This window comes from Aquarana catesbeiana, linkage group LG12 (genome assembly GCF_042186555.1).
Source record: "Aquarana catesbeiana isolate 2022-GZ linkage group LG12, ASM4218655v1, whole genome shotgun sequence".
Lineage (NCBI taxonomy): Eukaryota > Metazoa > Chordata > Amphibia > Anura > Ranidae > Aquarana > Aquarana catesbeiana.
The window spans coordinates 18,433,339-18,454,761 of NC_133335.1; the positions used below are offsets into that span (position 1 = coordinate 18,433,339).

A 21,423-nucleotide genomic window follows, 5' to 3' on the forward strand; every position below is an offset into this window, starting at 1 on the left:
AGACTTGTTGCCAGGCAATTAATTCCATCTGTTTATGAAGGGGTAATGGGAATTCCAAATGCCGGCTGCGTATTTCACTTTGCGTCTTCTATCTTCACCCACCGTGCCGCTGCACACCGACCAAATCCAACGCAAACCGGATGACATTTCCTAAAAGCCTGAAATGACTTCAAGTGGTTGTAAACCCTTCCATGTACCCAGTGAAGTGGCTGGTCTCAGGTGATACACAGGAGATTAAACAAATACTCCTACATAAAAATCAGAGAGGGGTTCCCGCGCTCACGGACCTAGAGGCTTGCAGCTCCCCCTTGCACTTACCCCCGAAGGAGTGAGTTAAATAATGAAAGGAATTGATTAGGGGTGGATGGCGCTACCTTATCAGGGTACCTTGATTTATAATTTAATGAACCTCAAAAGAAACCAGGAACTATATAATAATAAATACACACCTTTAGCCTGTAGCCAAGAGACAGAAGGTCTTACCCAGGGGTCAGAGGTGCCCCAGCCAGCAGCCAGGAGGTCTTATCCAGGGGTCAGAGGAGCCCCAGCCAGGAAACAGGAGGTCTCAGTCCAGGAGTCAGGTCAGCTCCTATTGGGATGTCAGAAGAACTTATTTTCAGAGGCCAGGATTGGGCTGTGTAGCAGGGTGCTGTGACTAAAGGCTTAAAGAGCCAAGGAAACCAGTTGAGTTGGAAAACATAGTCAGTGGGACAGAAAGAGGTTGAAAGACAAAAGAAAACAGGTATCACACTATGGAGCCCTGTTTCTTCTCTATGAGGATACACTGAAGGAGACCTCACAGCTGGATCGGTGGACCTTGATGACCCATACACATCTTACTGGTGCCTACCATTACATGCCTACTACACCTGCAGGGGTGCAGGGAGCTGGTGAGTGGGGATCTTTGAGGGGGAGCACCGCAAGTCACTGGATTTGATCAGCTGTTTTCACGAAAGTCACCGATTACAGACGTTTTCACTTCCTTCACTTGGACTTTATTATATTTTTTACACTATATATATATTCTTTTCATCAAAAATTTTTTTCCACTAAGTTGTTCATTAATTTTCATTACTTTTCCATCAGTTTATATTATCTAATGTGCAACACTGCACTATATGTCTAATGTTGGGACTATTCAAATTCACCTTTTTGCTTATAAGCACATTTGGACACATTTGGGGATCAATATAAGTTCGTACCGTGGTGTTTTATTTAACTTTATTTTGTTTGGCTGTCACTATTGATTTTTTATCAATTGTCACCTATTTAATTTGTGTTGATTAATCACATGGTGTACACCTGCATGTAGGTATGAGACTGATCTGCTAGCACAGTCCACTCAGGTAACGGTGGACATTTAGATCCACTACCTAATGAGGGATAAAGGTGTGTATTTATTATTATATAGTTCCTGGTTTCTTTTGAGGTTCATTAAATTATAAATCAAGGTACCCTGATAAGGTAGCGCCATCCACCCCTAATCAATTCCTTTCAAATACTCCTACATAGCTTGTAACTGTATATCTGAAGTCTTCTCTTCTCTACAGCTGTTCAAAGTCAAGAATTTATAAACTTGTCTGAGCGTTCAGATAAAAAAGGGGGCGGAGAGCTGAAATGACACTCTGCAGAGCTCAGCGAGGAGAGCTCTGAGAGCTGATTGGTGGGAAGGGACATCCCCCCCCCCCCCCCTTCACACAGCAATAGAGCTGAGGCTGTCAATCACAGGCTGGTTTGCTTGAGCTTCCTTCTCCGTCACCTTTTTCCACTTGGTGTCAGGAAAACTTGTCAGCAGAGGAATTAAGCAGCACACAGAAATGACGGCGGTCTGGCCTGAGACCAGAACACACTATAGAGGGATATGCTTTGTTCAGATTTCATGTCTGAGGTTTACAACCGCTATAAAATTTGAACTCCTGGCTGGGACAAGATGGGCAAGATGGATGGGGAGGTACGGGCAATGCAAGGGCATCTTTGTGCTCCAGTCCTGAGTTCACTTAATTTTGTATTTTCCAATAATTTACCCAGGCCATAAGTGAGCAGTAATTATGTCATCCAGGAACGGACACCCTCAAACCGTGTGCCCTACACCCCCTACAATATATAATACAATTATCCAACTATAAAGGCTCATTCACACTAGGGATTGGGGGGGGGGGGGGGGGGGGGGGGGGGGGGGCGGGGGTGTGCACGTCATGGCCGTGATGCGTTGCTTCATGGACGCAGCAGGAACGATAAGCCCCCCTGTTGCTTTCAGTGGGCTCATCACCCAATCGTGACCCATTAAAGTGAGTAGGGCTGCTCTGCAAGCGTCCCACAACAGCGTGCAGTGCCTCGAATGTGGCACACCTGTGCGGGGATCAAGGGGTTAAAGCAGGTGGTGCGGAGGTTACTCGCCTCCTCACTGCCTGTGAAGACCCCCATCCACACTTGTGACTTGTCATGCGACTTTGGACTTTTTCCAATCTCCCCGGCCACTTTATTATTAGGTACACCTTGCTAGTACCAGGTTGGACCCCCTTTTGCCTTCATTCTTGGTGGCATAGATTCAACACGGTATTGGAAATATTCCTCAGAGATTTCGGTCCATAGTGACATGATAGCATCACGCAGTTGTTGCAGATTTGTCGGCTGCACATCCATGATGCAAATTTCCCGTTCCACCACATGCCAAAGGTGCTCTATTGGATGAGATGTGGTGAGTGTGGAGGACATTGGAGTACAGGGACCTCATTGTCCAGTGGTGAGATGATTGGAGCTTTGTGACATGGTGCATTATCCTGCTGGAAGGAGCCATCAGAAGATGGGGACACTGTAGTCATAATGGGATGGACATGGTCAGCAACAAGACTCAGGAAGGCCATGGGGTTTAAACGATGATCAATTGGTACTAAGGGGCCCAAAGTGTGCCAAGATAATATCCCCCCCACCATTACACCCCCACCACCAGCCTGAACCGGTGATACAAGGCGGGATGGATCCATGCTTTCATATTGTTTACACCAAATTCTGACCCCACCATTTGAATGTAGCAGCTAAATTCGAGACTCATCAGACCGGGCAACGTTTTTCCAATCTTCTATTGTCCAATTTTGGTGATCTGTGCGAATTGTAGCCTCAGCCTCGAGTGGCACCCGGTGTGGTCCTCTGCTGCTGTAGCCCATCTACTTCAAGGTTTGATGTGTTGTGCGTTCAGAGATGGTATTCTGCACACCTTGGATGTAAGAAGGGGTTATTTGAGTTACTGTTACCATCATCTCAAACCAGTCTGCCCATTCTCCTCTGACATCAAACAAGGCATTTTCCTCCACACAACTGCTGCTCACTGGATATTTTCTCTTTTCCCCACCATTCTCTGTAGACCCTGAGAGATGGCTGTGCATGAAGATCCCAGTAGATCAGCAGTTTTCAAAATACTCAGACCAGCCCGTCTGGCACCAACAACCATGCCACGTTCAAAGTCACTTAAATCGACTTTATTCCCCATTCTGATGCTCAGTTTGAATTTCAGCAAGTCGTCTTCGCCACCTCCAGATGCCTAAATGCATTGAGTTGCTGCCATGTGACTGGCCGATTAGCAATTTGTGTTACCAAGCAATTGAAAAGGTGTACCTAATAAAGTGGCCGGTGAGTGTGCAACTTCAAAAAGTAGTTCAATCGCCACTTTGGTCCGACTTTCATGCAACGTGGGGGCCATAGAACTTCAATGTTAACCCTCAAAAGTTGCTTAAAAGTCGTACCAAAAGGTTTTACCTGCAACAGGGAGTCTGACTTTGCAGAGGGACAAGTCGTACCCACCAACGTTGCAATCCAATGGAGCCTAAATGCTTTGTAAATATTGGTGCAGACTGGTGAGGTAGTTAGTGTATTTTATTATGGTGTGGATTGGGGCGGTAGGAAGTGTATTTTATTATAGTGTGGATTGGGGCGGTAGGAAGTGTATTTTATTATGGTGTGGATTGGGGCGGTAGGAAGTGTATTTTATTATAGTGTGGATTGGGGCGGTAGGAAGTGTATTTTATTATGGTGTGGATTGGGGCTGTAGGAAGTGTATTTTATTATGGTGTGGATTGGGGCTGTAGGAAGTGTATTTTATTATGGTGTGGATTGGGGCGGTAGGAAGTGTATTTTATTATGGTGTGGATTGGGGCTGTAGGAAGTGTATTTTATTATGGTGTGGATTGGGACGGTAGGAAGTGTATTTTATTATGGTGCAGATTGGGACGGTAGGAAGTGTATTTTATTATGGTGTGGATTGGGGCGATAGGAAGTGTATTTTATTATGGTGCAGATTGGGACGGTAGGAAGTGTATTTTATTATGGTGCGGATTGGGGCGGTAGGAAGTGTATTTTATTTTGGTGTGGATTGGGGCGGTAGGAAGTGTATTTTATTTTGGTGTGGATTGGGGCGGTAGGAAGTGTGTGATTCATTGTAACATTCCTGTGACCGTTCTTTCCACCCTTGACACACATTCTGTCCAAGACGACTTCCTCCTGCTAATCAGAGCAGCACTCGTGAGACGTGAAATGCGATCCTGCAGCCATGGGACACAGGCAGCCAAACACACCGCCAGAGTCACCCGAAGCACCACGTCACAGCGGTGAAGTATTAATTATTTACACGAGGCACGGAGCCACAGCAAACATACTCGGCGCTGTGCGAGTGTTACAAGCCAGAGATAAGAGCGTGCCAATACTAGGCAGCAGGTGAACCAGGAAACCAGGGTGTTACTATGGAGTTTCCACCTAACACACACCTGGGGTTGGGATTCTTGCAGCGACAGAGACGGTCAGATCCACCTCACTGCTTACCTCAATCGCTTCAATACCGGGCGCTTTCACCCCCATCCTGCCCAGGCCAATTTTCAGCGCTGTCACACTTCGAATAACAATTGCGCAGTCATGCAACTCTGTACCCAAACTAAGTTTTTATCATTTTTTTTTTCACACAAATAATTGCTAAATTATTTTGCTAAATAATTGCTGAAAAAAAAAAAAAAAAAAAAAAAAAAAAAAAAAAGAAGAAGACAGACAGAATTACAAAAAAAACCCCACAAACTATTTATGATAGACCACGCATGGAATGTCGTTCTGTTAGAGCTGACACCAAATTTGAATGTATGAACACAAGAATTTCCTGAATGGCCGCTGACACGCAGCCTCGCCCCACGCAAACACACACGCCCGCCCACGGTCACCCAGCAACAGTCACTGTTGTCACAACCTCGGTTGTAAGGTTGCCTAGCAGCGAGGTTTTTTAAGAGTCAGATCTTACAAGAGATGCATGTGACATAAACCGAGCTGTGCACTGAAACACGTAGCCGTGTTCCTCAAATACTCGGTGGATCAGTGTCACCGCTTGCCGAAAAAAAAAAAAAAAAAAAATCACTGTACAGTAGTAGATGTCAAAGCCAAGGGCTACCATGAAATGATTTAAAGTCACTGGAAGAGAGATTTTTTTTACTTTTCTAGTTTCACCTTTTCCATCCCCTGCAGCCTCCTCCACTTCTGATGGCTACATGGCATTTCCCAGGACAGGTGTCCCAATAGTGCCAGTGTTTACCAGATAAAGAGAACATGAGGGCGGAACTTAAGTGTAGTATGTTACATATTTATTATGGTGAAAGACCATTGGCAACTCACATTAAAAACAGTTAAAAGCTGGCTCATCAACAAAAGTAGGACCTCTGGTGGGCAACCTCGACACAGCAGGGTACCTTAATCCAGGGCAGACACACTGTGTAAGTCGGTGGAATCAACCTTTAGGGCCAAGAAAACACACCAGGGAGCGCCAGACTAAGTGCAGTAATGAGTAGGACTGGTAGGTGAATATTTAACAGAATGCAGAGAGAAACCAGCTGTCAAAATTGAGTGTTGATGTTGGGGGTGGGCGGGACCCAACAGCTTATCAAACACCAGCCAATGGGATCTGGGCGGGTCGCTAAGTGTATGTGACCCCGCCCCCTTTCTTAATTCTTAAGCAGCCCAATCATTGGCTGGTATTTGATAGCTGCTGGGTCCCAATAGGAATGGTGCAGAGCTAAAAATATTAATGTAAAAATGTCCCAATAAGAACCAAAATAAATATGGTCAAACAAAAGTCCTCTCCGTCAGGAAGAGATAATACTCTAATCAGCGAGATCCATATTGAAAGGAGACACAGAAGAGAGATGAAAACATCGTCACCAACACCCAAACAAACTGACCCTTACCATCAGTGTATGGGTTATACACGTGTGTAGAAAAAAGGCAGTCTTCATAGAATAAACAAACGATCTTCTAATGGAGTAGCACCAACATATTCCCCTCTGAACTAAATGGAAGGCTTTAGATCTCCTTTTGGTAGCTGGATATTAAACCAAGTATACTCCAGTATGCATATGCACCTCAAGATCGTGGTACGTAGGGAATAAAAAGAAAATGCTCATTGCGCAATCTCCATAAACAAGGACGATTGAAAAGATAAAAACCACTCACATTTAGTAAGAAGGTATACAGCAGTGTGAAGCGTCCAGCGCTTCTAACCACAAAGATGGCCGCCGTGTCACCGTCCCATCGCGTCCTGCGTCGCCAGTCTCTATCATCGCCCAACATTTCGTCATCAACATGCGTCTTCAGGTCCTGCCCACCCCCCCACATCACCACTGAATTTTGACAGCTGGTCTCTCTGCATTTAGTTACATATGTAAGTTTCACACACAGTTACATCAGCACAGTGTGAAACCTGCCAGTGGCATCTGTACTGAGGACATCAAGTGTGTGGTAGAGTGACAGGAGCAAGCAGGGGGGAGTGGAATGGGAAAGTTTATGAGATGAAGGGAAAAACAAAAAAAAATAAAAAAGTAGTAAAAGAAATCAGCCTAAAATATCGGGCGTAAAAATTGGCACCATATATCAGCCATCGGCCGCCCCGATTTCTAAATATCGGCATGAGGAAAACCCCATATTGGTCGACCTCTAGTCATGATACAGCATCTCAATTGGATTTCGGTCCAGGCTTTGACTAGGCCACTCCAAAACCTAAATTTTGCTTTGTTTGAACCATTTGGAGGTGGACTTGCTGTTGTGTTTCAGATCATTGTCCTGCTGCATAACTCAAGTGCACTTGAGCTTGAGGTCCCAAACTGATGGCCGGACATTCTCCTTTAGGATTTTCTGGTAGAGCTCAGAATTCATGGTTCCATCAATTATGGCAAGTCCTCCAGGTCCTGAAGCTGCAAAGCAGCCCCAGACCACCACGCTACCACCACCATGTCTGACTGTTGGTAGGATGTTCTTGTTATGAAACGCTGTATTAGTTTTATGCCAGATGTAACGGGACGCACACCTTCCAAAAAGTTACATTTTTGTCTCATCAGTCCACAGAATATTTGCCTAAAAGTCTTGGGGATAATCAAGATGTTTTTGGTAAATGTGAGATGAGTCTTTGTGTTCTTTTTGGTCAGCAGTGGCTTTGGCCTTGGAACTCTCCAATGGACGCCGTTTTTGCCCAGTCTCTTTTCTTATTGTTGAATCATGAACACTGATCTTACCTGAGGCAAGTGAGGCCTGCAGTTCTTTAGATGTTGTTCTGGGTTCTTTTATGACCTCCTGGACGAGTCGTCGTCATGCTCTTGGAGTAATTTTTGCAGGCCGGCCACTCCTTGAAAGTTTCCCCACTGTCCCAAGTTATTTCCTTTTGTGGATAATGGCTCTCCCCATGGTTCACTGGAGTTCCTAAGCCTTAGAAATGGCTTTGTAAGCCTTCCTAGACCAATACATGTACATTACTTTGTTTCTAATCTGTTCTTGATTTTTTTATAAGATTGTGACATGACGTGTGGCTTTTTGTGATCTGTTAGCGTGCTTCACTTTGTCAGACAGCTTCTATTTAAGTGATTTCTTGATTCAACAGGTCTGGCAGTAATCAGGCCTGGGTGTGGCAAGTGAAATTTAACTCAGCTTTCCAAACAACTGTGGTTAATCACAGTTCATTCATAATTCAGCATGGGAGGGGGCAATTACTTTTTCACATTGGGCCAGGTAGGTTTGAACAGATTTTTACCATTAATAAATGAAATAATAAATCTGCATCTTGGATTTACTCGGGTTATCCTTGTGCAATATTAAAATTTGTTTGATGATCTGAATTAGGAAAGGGGGCAAATACTTTTTCACAGCACTGTATACTCTCAGTGAGCGGTTGTCTCGTGTGTATGGGGTGGGGAACTTTCTCCAAATACTTGCAGCCTGAACAGTCCAGACATAAGCCCGGGTGCCAGGATAGGTCGAGAAAGCATAAAGAGCATAAAGATGGCGGAGGGCTTCCTGGAAAGCAGAGCAGACCAAGTGTGATGTAACTGGCACGTCAGGGGGACCAAGCTACGCGTTTCAAATATTTCAGGCCGGGTGCCAGCTCAGGTGGAGGAAGCAGGGAGGTGGCAGAGGGCTCCATGGAAGTCAGAGCAGACCAGATGTGAAAGCACGTCAGGGGGCAATAGCAACGGGCTTCAATGCTGCACAAGCCTCTTTCTCCAGCTGAACTCCAAATGCATAACAACAGCATATTTATGAAGTGGTGGGACAAAAGGGCACCTATTAGGCTGTCATTATATATAAGATGTTCAGCTTGAGAAAGAGGGTTGGGTGGAATCGAAACGCGCAACTGCACCCCCTGATGTACCGATGAGGTCACATCCAGTCCGTTCTACTATTCCATGGAGCCCTTCGCCATCTTCCTGCTTCCTCCACCCGAGCTGGCACCCGGCCTGACATCTGGCCTGTTCAGGCTGCCAGTTTTTGGACAAAAGTTCCCCACCCCATACACACGAGCCAACCGCTCACTGAGAGTATATACTAAGCGCCATTATTCTTCTGTATATGTGAGTTGCTTATTTACATTCACCTAACAGTCCTACTCATTACTGCACTTAGTTTGAAGCCCCTGGTGCGTTTTCTCGGCCCTAAAGGTTGATTCCATCAACCTTACCCAGTGTGCCTGGATAAAGGTACGCTGCTGTGTTGAGGTTGTCCACCAGAAGTCCATAATGGGCACAGGTGTACAGACCCAGGAGCTCAGTACAGGGATGGTGGGAACCCCTCATAATGGGCACACAAGGCATACAGACACGGGAACTCAGTAAAGGGATGGTGGGAATCCAGGAGCTCAGTACAGGGATGGGCACAGTCCCATTGACTCAGTAAGGAACACCCCCCCCCCATATACACTAGATTACCAAATGTATTGGGACACCTGCCTGCACATGAACTTGAATGGCATCCCAGTCTTAGTCCGTAGGATTCATTATTGAGTTGGCCCACCCTTTGCAGCTATAACAGCTTCAACTCTTCTAGGAAGGCTGTCCACAAGGTTTAGGAGTGTGTCTATGGGAATGTTTGACCATTCTTCCAGAAGTGCATTTGTCTGGTCAGACACTGATGTTGGACCAGAAGGCCTGGCTCGCAGTCTTCCTTCTAATTCATCCCAAAGGTGTTCTATTGGGTTGAGGTCAGGACTCTGTGCAGGCCAGTCAAGTTCCTCCACCCCAAACTCACTCATACATGTCTTTATGGACCTTGCTTTGTGTACTGGTCCAAATCATTTGGTGGAGGGGGGATTATGGTGTGGGGTTGTTTTTCAGGGGTTGGGTTTGGCCCCTTAGTTCCAGTGAAGGGAACTCTTAAGGCGTCAGCATACTAAGACATTTTGAAATATTTCATGCTCCCAACTTTGTGGGAACAGTTTAGGGATGGCCCCTTCCTGTTCCAACATGACTGAGCACCAGTGTACAAAGCAAGGTCCATAAAAGACATGGACGAGAGAGTTTTGGGGTGAAGGAACTTTACTGGCCTGCACAGAGTCCTTACCTCAACCCGACAGAACACTTTTGGGATGATTTGAGCTGAGACTGCGAGCCAGGCCTTCTTGTCCAACATCACTGCCTGACCTTGCAAATGTGCTTCTGGAGGAATGCTCAAATATTCCCATAGACACACTCCTAAACCTTGTGGACAACCTTCCCAGAAGAGTTGAAGCTGTTATAGCTGCAAAGGGTGGGCCAACTCAATATTGAACTCTACGGAATAAGACTGGGATGTCATTAAAGTTTATGTGAGTGTAAAGGCAGGCGTCTCAATACTTTTGGTAATATAGTGTATGTGGGGGCAGCCATACTACTTATTCATAAAACATTCAGAAACAGGACCGAGTCGTCACATTGGCAGGTCAGCCAGATTAGGCCCCTTTCACACTTGTGCAACCTAAAAGTCGCAAGACTTCGACAGGCAATGCCTGTATAATCTTGAAGTTTATGGACCTCAAGCCGCATCAAAGTCAAATCAAAGTAGTGCAGGGACCTCCTTGAAGTCGCACAGATATAAATGGTACCCATTGGAAATCATGGGGTACGACTTGTCAAGCGACTTTGCAGTCCCAAGTCGCACAAGTGTGAAAGGGACCTTACACTTTGTCCTCAACAGAACCCTGCTGTCAGTGTGATGGCCGTCTTCTGCACTGTATTGGAACTCCTGATAAGGACAGCCTTCATACTGACAGTGGGGCCCCCTTTGGAGGGCCGATCTCCTGGTGTAAACAGTCAGGCCAATCTGTCAGATCGATCCTACGGGGCTCAGGACAGATCCAGGGAGAGGAGGTAAGGAGACTCTCCTACCCCAGCTATGCCCTCACCACCGCAGTGCCTGAGGCAGGCGCCTCTCCTCCTGCCTCCGGGTCAGCCTGGCTCTGCGGGCATCCCACACCGAGCTGGAACAATCATCACATACAAGCAGAAGCTCCCACTTACCGATGCTGAGCACAATGCTGGCCGTGTGTTCGAAGCTGAAATAGCGGATTATGTTGCAGAAGTTAAAGGACATCAAAAGGAAGCAAAGCATGACGGAGATCCATTCTTGTAACCGCTTCCCTGCAAGAGAGAAGAACAAATAACGGGTCAAAACGACACAAACTCTGAAGCTTATCAATAGGATCATCACAGGGACAAAATAAAAGATAAAAAAGTGTGGCAGGATAAACTGACACAGCACAATATCTGTGAGATCTTTAGGTCAACCAAATCTAACAAAAACAATCTGAAAAGAAAGAATATGGTGCAGTAATCCAGTGTGAGGCTTCCTGTAATAAAGACCGCTCACTGCTGCTCTCTCTCCTTGTGCAGGGTGACTGGTCTTGTCTCCGCCCCCTCCTGCAGTTTTCCACAAGCAGCCTGTAGAAGGTGGGGCCTGCTGGGCCCCTCCCACAGCTCTGCTCTCTCTCCTTTTTCAGGAGGACTGGTCTCGTCTCCGCCCCCTTCCTGTACTTTTCTGCAGGCAGCCTGTAGTGGGCGGAGCCTGCTGGGCCCCTCCCACAGCTCTGCTCTCTCTCCTTGTGCAAGGGGACTGGTCTCGTCTCCACCCCCCTCCTGTAGTTTTCTGCAGGCAGCCTGTAGTGGGTGAAGCCTGCTGGGCTAGTTAATATCTGGGGTTGCAAAAACATTTGTTGTACACAAAAGTAGATTTATATCCTCTGTAATTAGGAAGGAATATATTTAAAGTGGTTCTAAATGCACACAGTTTTTTTTTTAACCTTCTTTGCATTAAGGTAAAAAATCTGAGAGCAGCAGCCCCTCAGCCCACCTTATACTTGCCTGAGAGCATTGTCTCTCTTGGCTTTCTCCCTCCTCATAGGCTCAGAGACAGAAGGGGGAGCCATTGGCTCCCGCTGCAGTCAATCGCATCCAATGAGGAGGAAGCGGGGGCAGGCAGAGCAGTGCTCAATGGACACACCGAGGCGGTTCGGGAGTGAGCCTGCACGAGTGCCCCATAGCAAGCCGCTTGCTATGGGGCACTCAGTGCAGGGGAGGAGCCAGGAGCGCTGGAAGGGGACCCCCCAGAAGAGGAGGACTGGGGCAGCTCTGTACAAAACCATTACATAGAACAGAAGGTATGACAACATTTGAGGGTTTACAATCACTCTAAAGTAATAAAGTATAACTACAGGCCATACTTTTTTTTAGTTTTGGATTGAGTGGAGGGATTAGAACCCCTGTCAGTTTTTTTTTTATTATTGTTGTGCTTGTTCTGTTTATCATTATCACTGAAAATTAAATAAAATACAGCATTTTGGGCTGTCACCATAACAGGAATAGAGGGGTAATCTTCCAATGAGGCCATTAGTTCTGATGGCTACTAGGGATTTCCTCACTCTGGAGGCATTTCCTCTCACTTCCTGTTGTGGCCATGGGGCAGGAAGTGAGGGGAAAACTCCCCAAGGAGACACACATGGCAACCAAAAAAACCTGACCGGGGTTATAATCTTCTCCTAAGCTGGATACAGGAGGTCCCCGAGTTATGAACCACCGACTTGCGAACGACTCCTACTTACGAACGGGAGGCAGCGTCGGCGGGCACATCGGAAAACGACGTAGGAAAACATTGGAAAACAACGTCTCCGTCGTTCTGTGCATGCGCTTCCGACTTACGAACAAATCCGACTTAAGAACCAACAGGCAGTCCCTAACCCGTTCTTAACTCGGGGACTGCCTGTACACATTATACAATTTTTGTTGTTCAATTTTCCTTTTCTTGTCTGATTGCATACAAATTGAAAGCGTCTAGGTCTGACCTCATATTATATGGTTTTGGTAAATCTAAAAAGGAAAAAAAAAAAATCTAAAAAAGGAAAATTGTATAGTGTGTAGCCAGCTTTACTTTATGCAAAAGTAAAGAGGAAGTAAGCCACAGCTAAAAAACAAACAAAAAAAAAAAAAAACAAACAACACACACACTTTGCCAGAGGTGGGAGAAAATACCTGCATTAGACGGGTATCTGCTCCCCCCCTCCCCCCTGAAAGGGGTCAAATGTGACACCGGAGGGGGGGAGGGGAAGGAACGGGTTCAGTGAAAGTTCTATTTCTGGGTGGAACTCCGCTTTAAACTAACTAGTGAGCGGCTTTGCCTAACCTTCCAAAAGAAAAAAGGAAACTTTCGTTAAGGTTTTCTTGACACAGGGACATGGAATTTCCTTTAACAAAATTGATTAGACTTTATAAAATGTATAAAAAAAAAAAAGAAAAGGAGCAGAATGCTAATCCTGAGACTACACTGGATGTAGAACACAAGGATGTTCCTCGCTGCTGATGAATCTGGCGGACAGAACGCACATTCAGCGGCTGGGAGGAGAGAAGGCTGCACAGCGGCCCGGCCACACCTCGTCTCTGACCCTCACCATGTATACGTGGGGAGCATGACACAGACACAGACAATGAATGCCTGCAGCATCAGACCTATCAGTCTTACACAGGCCATGGTGGGGAGGGTTAGCGAGGACGGCAATGAACGCACCCAGCAGAATCATGTACTATAGGGGGAGGGGTGCAGGTACACGATGGGCTGTCATCGACTTTCAGGGAGGGAACACAGAACAGCAACACGTTCCACATGTCACTTCCACTGCGCAGGACTTCTCCTTCCAAACAATACACAATGAGCTTCATTCACCAACATTGTCCATGAGAATTGTCCGTTAATGAGCAACAAAAGAGGAGATTCACAGCTGTACCAGGGAATGACTTTATAGAGAATGAAGGTTTCAGGCCGATCGGCTGCTGTACAGCACTATATAAAATGTATAATATAGGTCAGAGCTACATAAATGTATACTGTGAGGGGACATTAGAGTGTAAGCTCCTCTGGTACAGAGACTGATGTGACTGGCTCAGTGTTCTCTGTACAGCACCGTGGTATATGTCAGAGCTATATAAATGTATAACAATAATAGTGCGTGAATGTGGGGGGACATTAGAGCGTAAATTTTTATTAAAAAAATCATACATACAGCTCATTAATAAAAACATATTTACACAAAAATAAAACTAAACAAAAACAAGCATGCTTACATCAGCAAGTAAAGAAAACAGTTTCCTGACAAAATAACATAAGACATTAGAGAGTAAGCTCCTCTGATACAGAGACTGATGTGACTGGCTCAGTGTCCTCTGTACAGCACTGCGGTATATGTCAGAGTTCTGGAAACGTATAATAATAATAGTGTGTGACTGGGTAGGAGACAGAGTGTAAGCTCCTCTGGTACTTCAGAAAAGTTAATTTCCTTTAGACTACCTCTGACTATCCCCAAAAAATATAGGAAAATGTAATTAGAGAGAGATATAGATATATCTATATATATATATATATATATATCTATATATATATATATATATATATATATATATATATCTATATATATATATATCTATATATATATATATAGATATATATATATATATATATATATATATATATATATATATATATATATATATATATATATATATATATATATATATCTATATATCTATCTATATATCTATATCTATATCTATATCTATATCTATATATATATATATATATATATATATATATATATATATCTCTATCTCACAACTTCATTTCCTGTCTAGAAGTTGAACTTATTTTAAAATTAAGCCACATTCGCACTTTCTTGGTTTTTCATAAATGCAGTCTGGAAAGGATCATCTCTGAACAGGAAGGAAGTACGTGTTACTCTTTAAATGTCACTGATCTGTTACATATCTTTCACATGTGGGCAAGAATACAGTGTGTATGTATGGGGGAGAATACGGTGTGTGTAAAAAAAAAAAAAAAAAAAAAAAAAAAAAAACGGACATTATTAATTTTTTTGTGTGTTTTTGAAGAATATAAATTAAAACATACAGGGTATAAAAGTATTATTCTAATACAGGACTTATATAGCGCCAACAGTTTGCACAGCGCTTTACAATATAAAAGGGAGACAATACAGTTACAATACAAGAGGGTTAAGAGGGCCCAGATTATAAAAGCTTACAATCTAATAGGGTGGGGCAAGTGGTACAAAAAAAAAGATAAATAACTATAGGGGATGAGCCGGTGGGAGAATTAAAAGTTCAATTTTTAGTCGGAGGTGTTATAGGCTTCCCTGAAGAGAGGAGTTTTTAGGGATCGCCTAAAGGCAGCCAGAGTAGGAGTCAGTCAGACAGATTGGGGTAAGGAATTCCAGAGGATGGGAGAGGCTCTGGAGAAGTCCTGGAAGACAGGCATGGGAGAAGTAGATATTTCACAAGCACAACAAGGATCAAACGGTTTTTATTCAAGAAAGATCACATCACAAAATGGTGTAGTGCAACATTTCAGAGCCTCAGCATATACAGTATCTCACAAAAGTGAGTACACCCCTCACATTTTTGTAAATATTTTATTCTATCTGTTCATGTGACAACACTGAAGAAATGACACTGCTTGGCCAGTCCATCACCTTTACCCTCAGCTTCTTTAGCAAGGCAGTGGTCGTCCTGGAGGTGTGTTTGGGATCATTATGTTGGAATACTGCCCTGTGGCCCAGTCTTAGACGGGAGGGGCTCATGCTCTGCTTCAGTATGTCACAGTACATGTTGGCATTCATGGTTCCCTCAATGATCTGTAGCTCCCCAGTGCCGGCAGCACTCATGCAGCCCCAGACCATGACACTCCCACCACCATGCTTGACTGTAGGCAAGACACACTTGTCTTTGTACTCCTCACCTGGTTGCCGCCACACATGCTTGACACCATCTGAACCAAATAAGTTTATCTTGGTCTCATCAGACCACAGGACATGGTTCCAGTAATCCATGTCCTTAGTCTGCTTGTCTTCAGTAAACTGCGGGCTTTCTTGTACATAATCTTTAGAAGAGGCTTCCTTCTGGGACGACAGCCATGCAGACAAATTTGATGCAGTGTGCAGCGTATGGTCTGAGCACTGACAGGCTGACCCCCCACCCCTTCAACCTCTGCAGCAATGCTGGCAGCACTCATACGTCTATTTCCCAAAGACAACCTCTGGATATGACGCTGAGCATGTGCACTCAACTTCTTTGGTCGACCATGTTCTGAGTGGAATCTGTCCTGTTAAACCATGGTGTGGTCTCGGCCACCATGCTGCAGCTCAGTTTCAGGGTCTTGACAATCTTCTTATAGCCTAGGCCATCTTTATGTAGAGCAACAATTCTTTTTTTCAGATCCTCAGAGAGTTCTTTGCCATGAGGTGCCATGTTGAACTTCCAGTGACCAGTATGAGAGAGTGAGAGCAATAACACCAAACTTAACACACCTGCTCCCCATTCACACCTGAGACCTTGTAACACTAACAGGTCACATGACACCGGGGAGGGAAAATGGCTAATTGGGCCCAATTTGGACATTTTCACTCAGGGGTGTACTCACTTTTGTTGCCAGCGGTTTAGACATTAATGGCTGTGTGTTGAGTTATTTTGAGAGAACAGCAAGTTTACACTGTTATACAAGCTGTACACTCACTACTTTACATTGTAGCAAAGTGTCATTTCTTCAGTGTTGTCACATGAAAAGATAGAAGAAAATATTTACAAAACGTGAGGGGTGTTTTTTTGTGAGATGCCGTGTGTGTGTGTGTGTGTGTGTGTGTGTGTGTGTGTGTGTGTGTGTGTGTGTGTGTGTGTGTGTGTGTATGTGTGTATACACACACACATAAACATATATACACACACACATTCATACATACATATACACACAGATATACACACATACACAATGTTTTTGGCAGGATTGACAATGTCATATGCTGCTGTGGGGTGGGAGGGCCGATTCACTCTCTGGTTCTGATTCGTGGATGTTTACCTTAAATACTTCTGCACAACAGTATGCACTTATCACATGCTTGATGAAGGGGTCCTGCATGGCTCTGAAACGTGGCACTACACCATTTTGTGATGTGATCTTGCTTGAATAAAAACCATTTGGAAAAAATTGATGATCCTTGGTGTGCTGGCGAATATCTACATATCGTACAGGTTCCAGTATCCAGCTGGCGGTCACTACAGCACCCAGTACCTTAAAAGGGGTTGTAAAGACAGAAGGTTTTTTTTTTTTATCTTAATGCATTTTATGCATTAAGATAAAAAGCTTTCTGTGGCAGCCTCCCCCAGCACCCCCCTAATATTTACCTGAAGTCCCTCTCTGTCCAGCCATGTCCAGGAGTGCCTCAGCCGTCCTAGAGTCTTCCTCTTGATTGGCTGAGATATACCAGCCGCACCATTGGCTGCCGCTGCTGTCATAGTCAGCTAGCCAAACAGGGGAGAGAGACTGAGGGGCCGGGTAGGGGCTCCGTGTCTGAATGGACACAGGGAGCGGTGACTCGGCTCAGGTGCCCCCATAGCAAGCTGCTTGTTGTGGGGGCACTGAACAGGAGGGAGGGGCCAGGAGAGCCATAGAGGGACCCAAGAAGAGGAGGATCGGGGCTACTCTGTGCAAATTCACTGCAACAGAGGTGGCAAGTATGACATGTTTGTTATTTTATAGGAAAAAAACAAGACTTTACAATCAAATCACTTTAAGAGCTCATTCTAGGAATGTGTGCAATGGGAATATGGACTATGGGCATGGGAGGACGAGACAAGGGAACTTGAGAGCAGGAGGACTTGGGAAGAGCGGAGAGGATGGTTTGGGTGATATTTGGAGAGGAGATTGGGGCAGAGTAGTGAATGGTTTTGTATGTTGTTTGTATTTTGAAATCAATTCACTGGGAGGGATTAGCAGAGAGAGGTGGCAGACACTGAGCGGTTGGTAAGGTAGATGGGTCTGGCAGCAGCATACGGGAGAGGTAGACCTACGAGAGAGAAGGGAATTGCAATTGTCAGGGCGAGAGATAACAAGGGAATGAATGAGTAGCTTGGTGGTTTCATTGGTTAAAAAAGGGGCAAATTTTAGAGATATTACAAAGTTGAAGTCTACCAGCGTTTGACAGCGATTGAATTTGGGGCCAGAAGGATGGAGCACCCTGGCATGAGGGGAGGAACTGATAGCTGTATTATTGATATTTCTGGAAAAGTCAAGGAGGACACAATAATGCCGTGTACACACGGGCGGACTTTTCGACCGGACTGGTCCGACGGACCTTTGAATGAACGGACTTGCCTACACACGATCACACCAAAGTCCGACAGATTCACACGTGATGACGTACGACCGGACTTAAAATAAGGAAGTTGATAGCCGGTGGCCAATAGCTGCCCTAGCGTCGGTTTCTGTCCGTCGGACTAGCATACAGACAAGCAGATTTTTCGACCGGACTGGAGTCGACAAATTTGAATCATGCTCCAAATCTAAAGTCCGTCAGATTTTTGACCGAAAAAGTCCGCTGCAGGTCCGATGGAACCCACACACGGTCGGATTGTCCGCCGGATTCGGTCCGTCAGACCAGTCCGGTCGAAAAGTCCGCCCGTGTGTACACAGCATTAGTAATGCGAAAGGAGACTGAAGGACCGAGGTGAGGATTAGAGAGATAGGATTTGCGTGTCATCGGCGAAGATCAACTGACAATTACTCATCAAATGTTACATTACAGAGAACTAATGATCCAGCCTAATGTAGGAGCATAATTGTAGAACAACCAATAAAATTAAGGAATAATGCTATTTGCAGAGACCTACTTCCCAGCTATAAACCAACCAGTTCAGCAACTTCCTCGAGTTGTATAACTTAGCTATACATAGCTATAGATACACCTCTAGGGCAGGTGACCGGGATAGGCCTACCAACGGCTGCAGCCTGGGTTCACCCACGACTTTGCCCGCACCGCCCAGATTTCTGAGAATTGAACGAAAAACAAAAAACCACACCTTTAACAACAACATTATATATATTGCACACCCTCTAGTCATAGACGCCTTGGCTAAATCTGTGGACGCCCCCTCACTTGAGTTTGGGTGTATCCAGTGAAGGGTAATGCTAATACTACAACACTTTGGACAATTGTGTTCCTCCAACCTTGTGATAATAGTTTGGTGAAGACCCTTTTCTGTTCCATCATGAAAGAAATGGTTTCAGCAGTTTGGCATGGAGGCACTCGAGTGTCCTGCACAGAGCCGTGACCTCAACCCTATTGAACATCTTCAGGATGAAATTGCGGGGAAAGAGGGGTGGGGGGATTGGAGCAGGGACTTTATATGAGGTAAAGACCAATTGGGTCATATATCTCCATCTCTATCTATTGGAAATTTGCAGGGAAAGGGGGGGAATTGGAGCAGGTGGGACTTTCAGAAGCATGCAGTCTGCGGGACACACAACTATCAATAGTGTAAATGCTTGTTTGAATACAATAGGACCATAATTAGCAAGATAAGAATAATAAATGATAGTGGTAATATAACCCATAGATTTCATCTATATACACATAACATGTATAAAATATGCAGTCTCAGGGACAACCAACTATCAATAGTAAAAATATAGATCTGTTTATTGATTACGATAGGACCATGATTAGCAAGGTAAAAACAATAATCGATAGTGGTAGATTAACCCATAAATTCCATCTATATACACATACATGTTGCTTGTTAAAGAGGAAGTAAACCCTGATGGCTTTTACTTCCTCTTTTGCTCGCTGCAAAGCCTGCAAATGAAAAGCATAATGGGCTAGCATGCATCGCAATACGTAATCCATTTAAGGAGTATTTCTTTTTTAGCGTAAAAGAGAAGGTATGAAATCAGTAATTTGGAGTGATGAGAGCGTTGTTCGTCATCATGAACCCCCAATAAGGCCAACTCGGGTAGCATTGGAAGGGACAGTTGCAGTCTAGGGATTATTTCTCTAAATACCTTCGTCCAGTAGGCCGAGATGATAGGACAGTCCCAGAACATATGAAAAAACGTTCCTATGTGTGCTTTACATCTAGGGCACTCAGGGTCCCTATCTGGAAAAATTCTGTGAAGTCTTTGAGGCGTATAGTATATTCTGTGCAAAAATTTTACCTGCACGAGTTTGTCCTTAGAGGAGATAACTAATTTGGGGCCATACTCCAAACAGTCCTCCCATCCCTCCCAGTCCAGAGAGGGTATGTCACTGTGCCACGTTTCCCATAATTTCTCTAGCTTGGGGGAGTCAGTGCCCAGAAGTGCACCATGTAAAGTGGTTAAGGGTTTAGTTAGGTCCCCTGGGACCAGAAGTTCCTCTATAGGGTCAGCCAAGAGGGTGGGCGGGCGAGGGAATTGAGCCCTGGTGGCATGTTTGAGATGTAGGTATCGGAATTCCATCCAGCTAGGCAAGTTATTTTTGGCCCTCAGGTCTGTAAATTGTAGTAGGCTACCCTGGGGCACAACATGGTCCAGTGTGGTGATGCCATGTCTGGCCCATAGCTGGGGATCTGGGATGGAACGGAAGTGTGGCAGGGAGGGATTACCCCATAAGGGTTGTGCCAGAGACCACTCATCCGGCCTCTTAAAGCGTCGCCAGGCAGCAGTCCACACTCGCCATGTTGCTCTAGTTGGTCCCGGTGTCTCGTATGCCCCCGGTCCCCTGTAGGCAAAGCTGTGGAGCCCAGCCAGTGAGCCCAAACAGTTCGCCTCCAGACAGACCGCCGCGTTAGATTTAGATCCCCGATACCAGCACTGGACTGTCTCCAGAACTGCCGCCCAATAGTAGACTTGAAAGTTGGGGAGGCCTAGTCCACCTAGGTGGGTGGGTAGGCAGCCAGAGCGTAGAGCGGGCCAATCTTGGGATAGCTCCACTCCAAATAAAGGATGCTATACATTTGTCTATTTCTTTAAAGAAGGCAACAGGGATCCACACCGGACAGTCCCTAAATAGGTAGTTAAATTTGGGTAACAATCAAACAATCATTTTAAGTAAATTAATGCGGCTCAGTAAATTGAAAGGCAGATTCGCCCATGCCAAGCATTTGGATTTTAGAGTCGACAGCACAGGCATCACATTTTTTCCAATGAAGTCTGAGTGGCTTTTAGTTACCAGGACCCCCAGATAGCGGAACTCCTCAACCTAACGCAGGGAGGGTGGAGGCCGCTCCACGGATGGCTCCCTCATCTAGGGGGAAAAATATTGATTTGGTCCAGTTGATCGTAATGCCCAAGTATCCTCCAAAACTATCAAAAATATGTAAAGCCGCAGCGGGGGGCCTGCCTCATTAAGGTACAATAATGCGTCGTCCACATACAGGGACAGCCGCTCTTCCAGCTTACCCAGTCGCAGGCCCAGCACATCTGGAGCACACCTGATCAAAATTGCCAGGGGCTCCAGGGCTAGGGCAAATAGACTGGGGGAGAGCGGGCAACCGTGCCTCGTACCACGAAAAAGAGTAAACGGCTCCGATAGCCAATTGTTTGGTGTAGGAGTTGGATGTCGTGTATAAAATTTAGGGCCAAAGCAACACAAAACCTCCCATAAATAAGTCTATTTGACTGAATCGAATGCCTTTTCTGCGTCTAACGAGGCGATAACCCTGGTACCCTGATTGTCGTGTGCTATAGATGTGTTTAGGAATAGCCCTCTGATGTTAAGGTCAGTCCCTTTACCAGGCATGACCCCTGTCTGATTGATATCAACCAGACCAGATTGAAGATCATTTCTAACTCTCT

General features: G+C 45.2%; 1 protein-coding gene across 1 annotated transcript in view; it reads right to left on the minus strand.

Annotated features, from left to right (window-relative positions):
* The window catches only part of PEDS1 (plasmanylethanolamine desaturase 1), a 73,067-nt gene that overhangs the window by 29,512 nt on the left and 22,132 nt on the right, over positions 1-21,423 (minus strand). Inside the window, 1 exon segment of the mRNA XM_073607272.1 lies at positions 10,782-10,901. Within this exon segment, the coding sequence (XP_073463373.1) occupies positions 10,782-10,901 (120 nt within the window).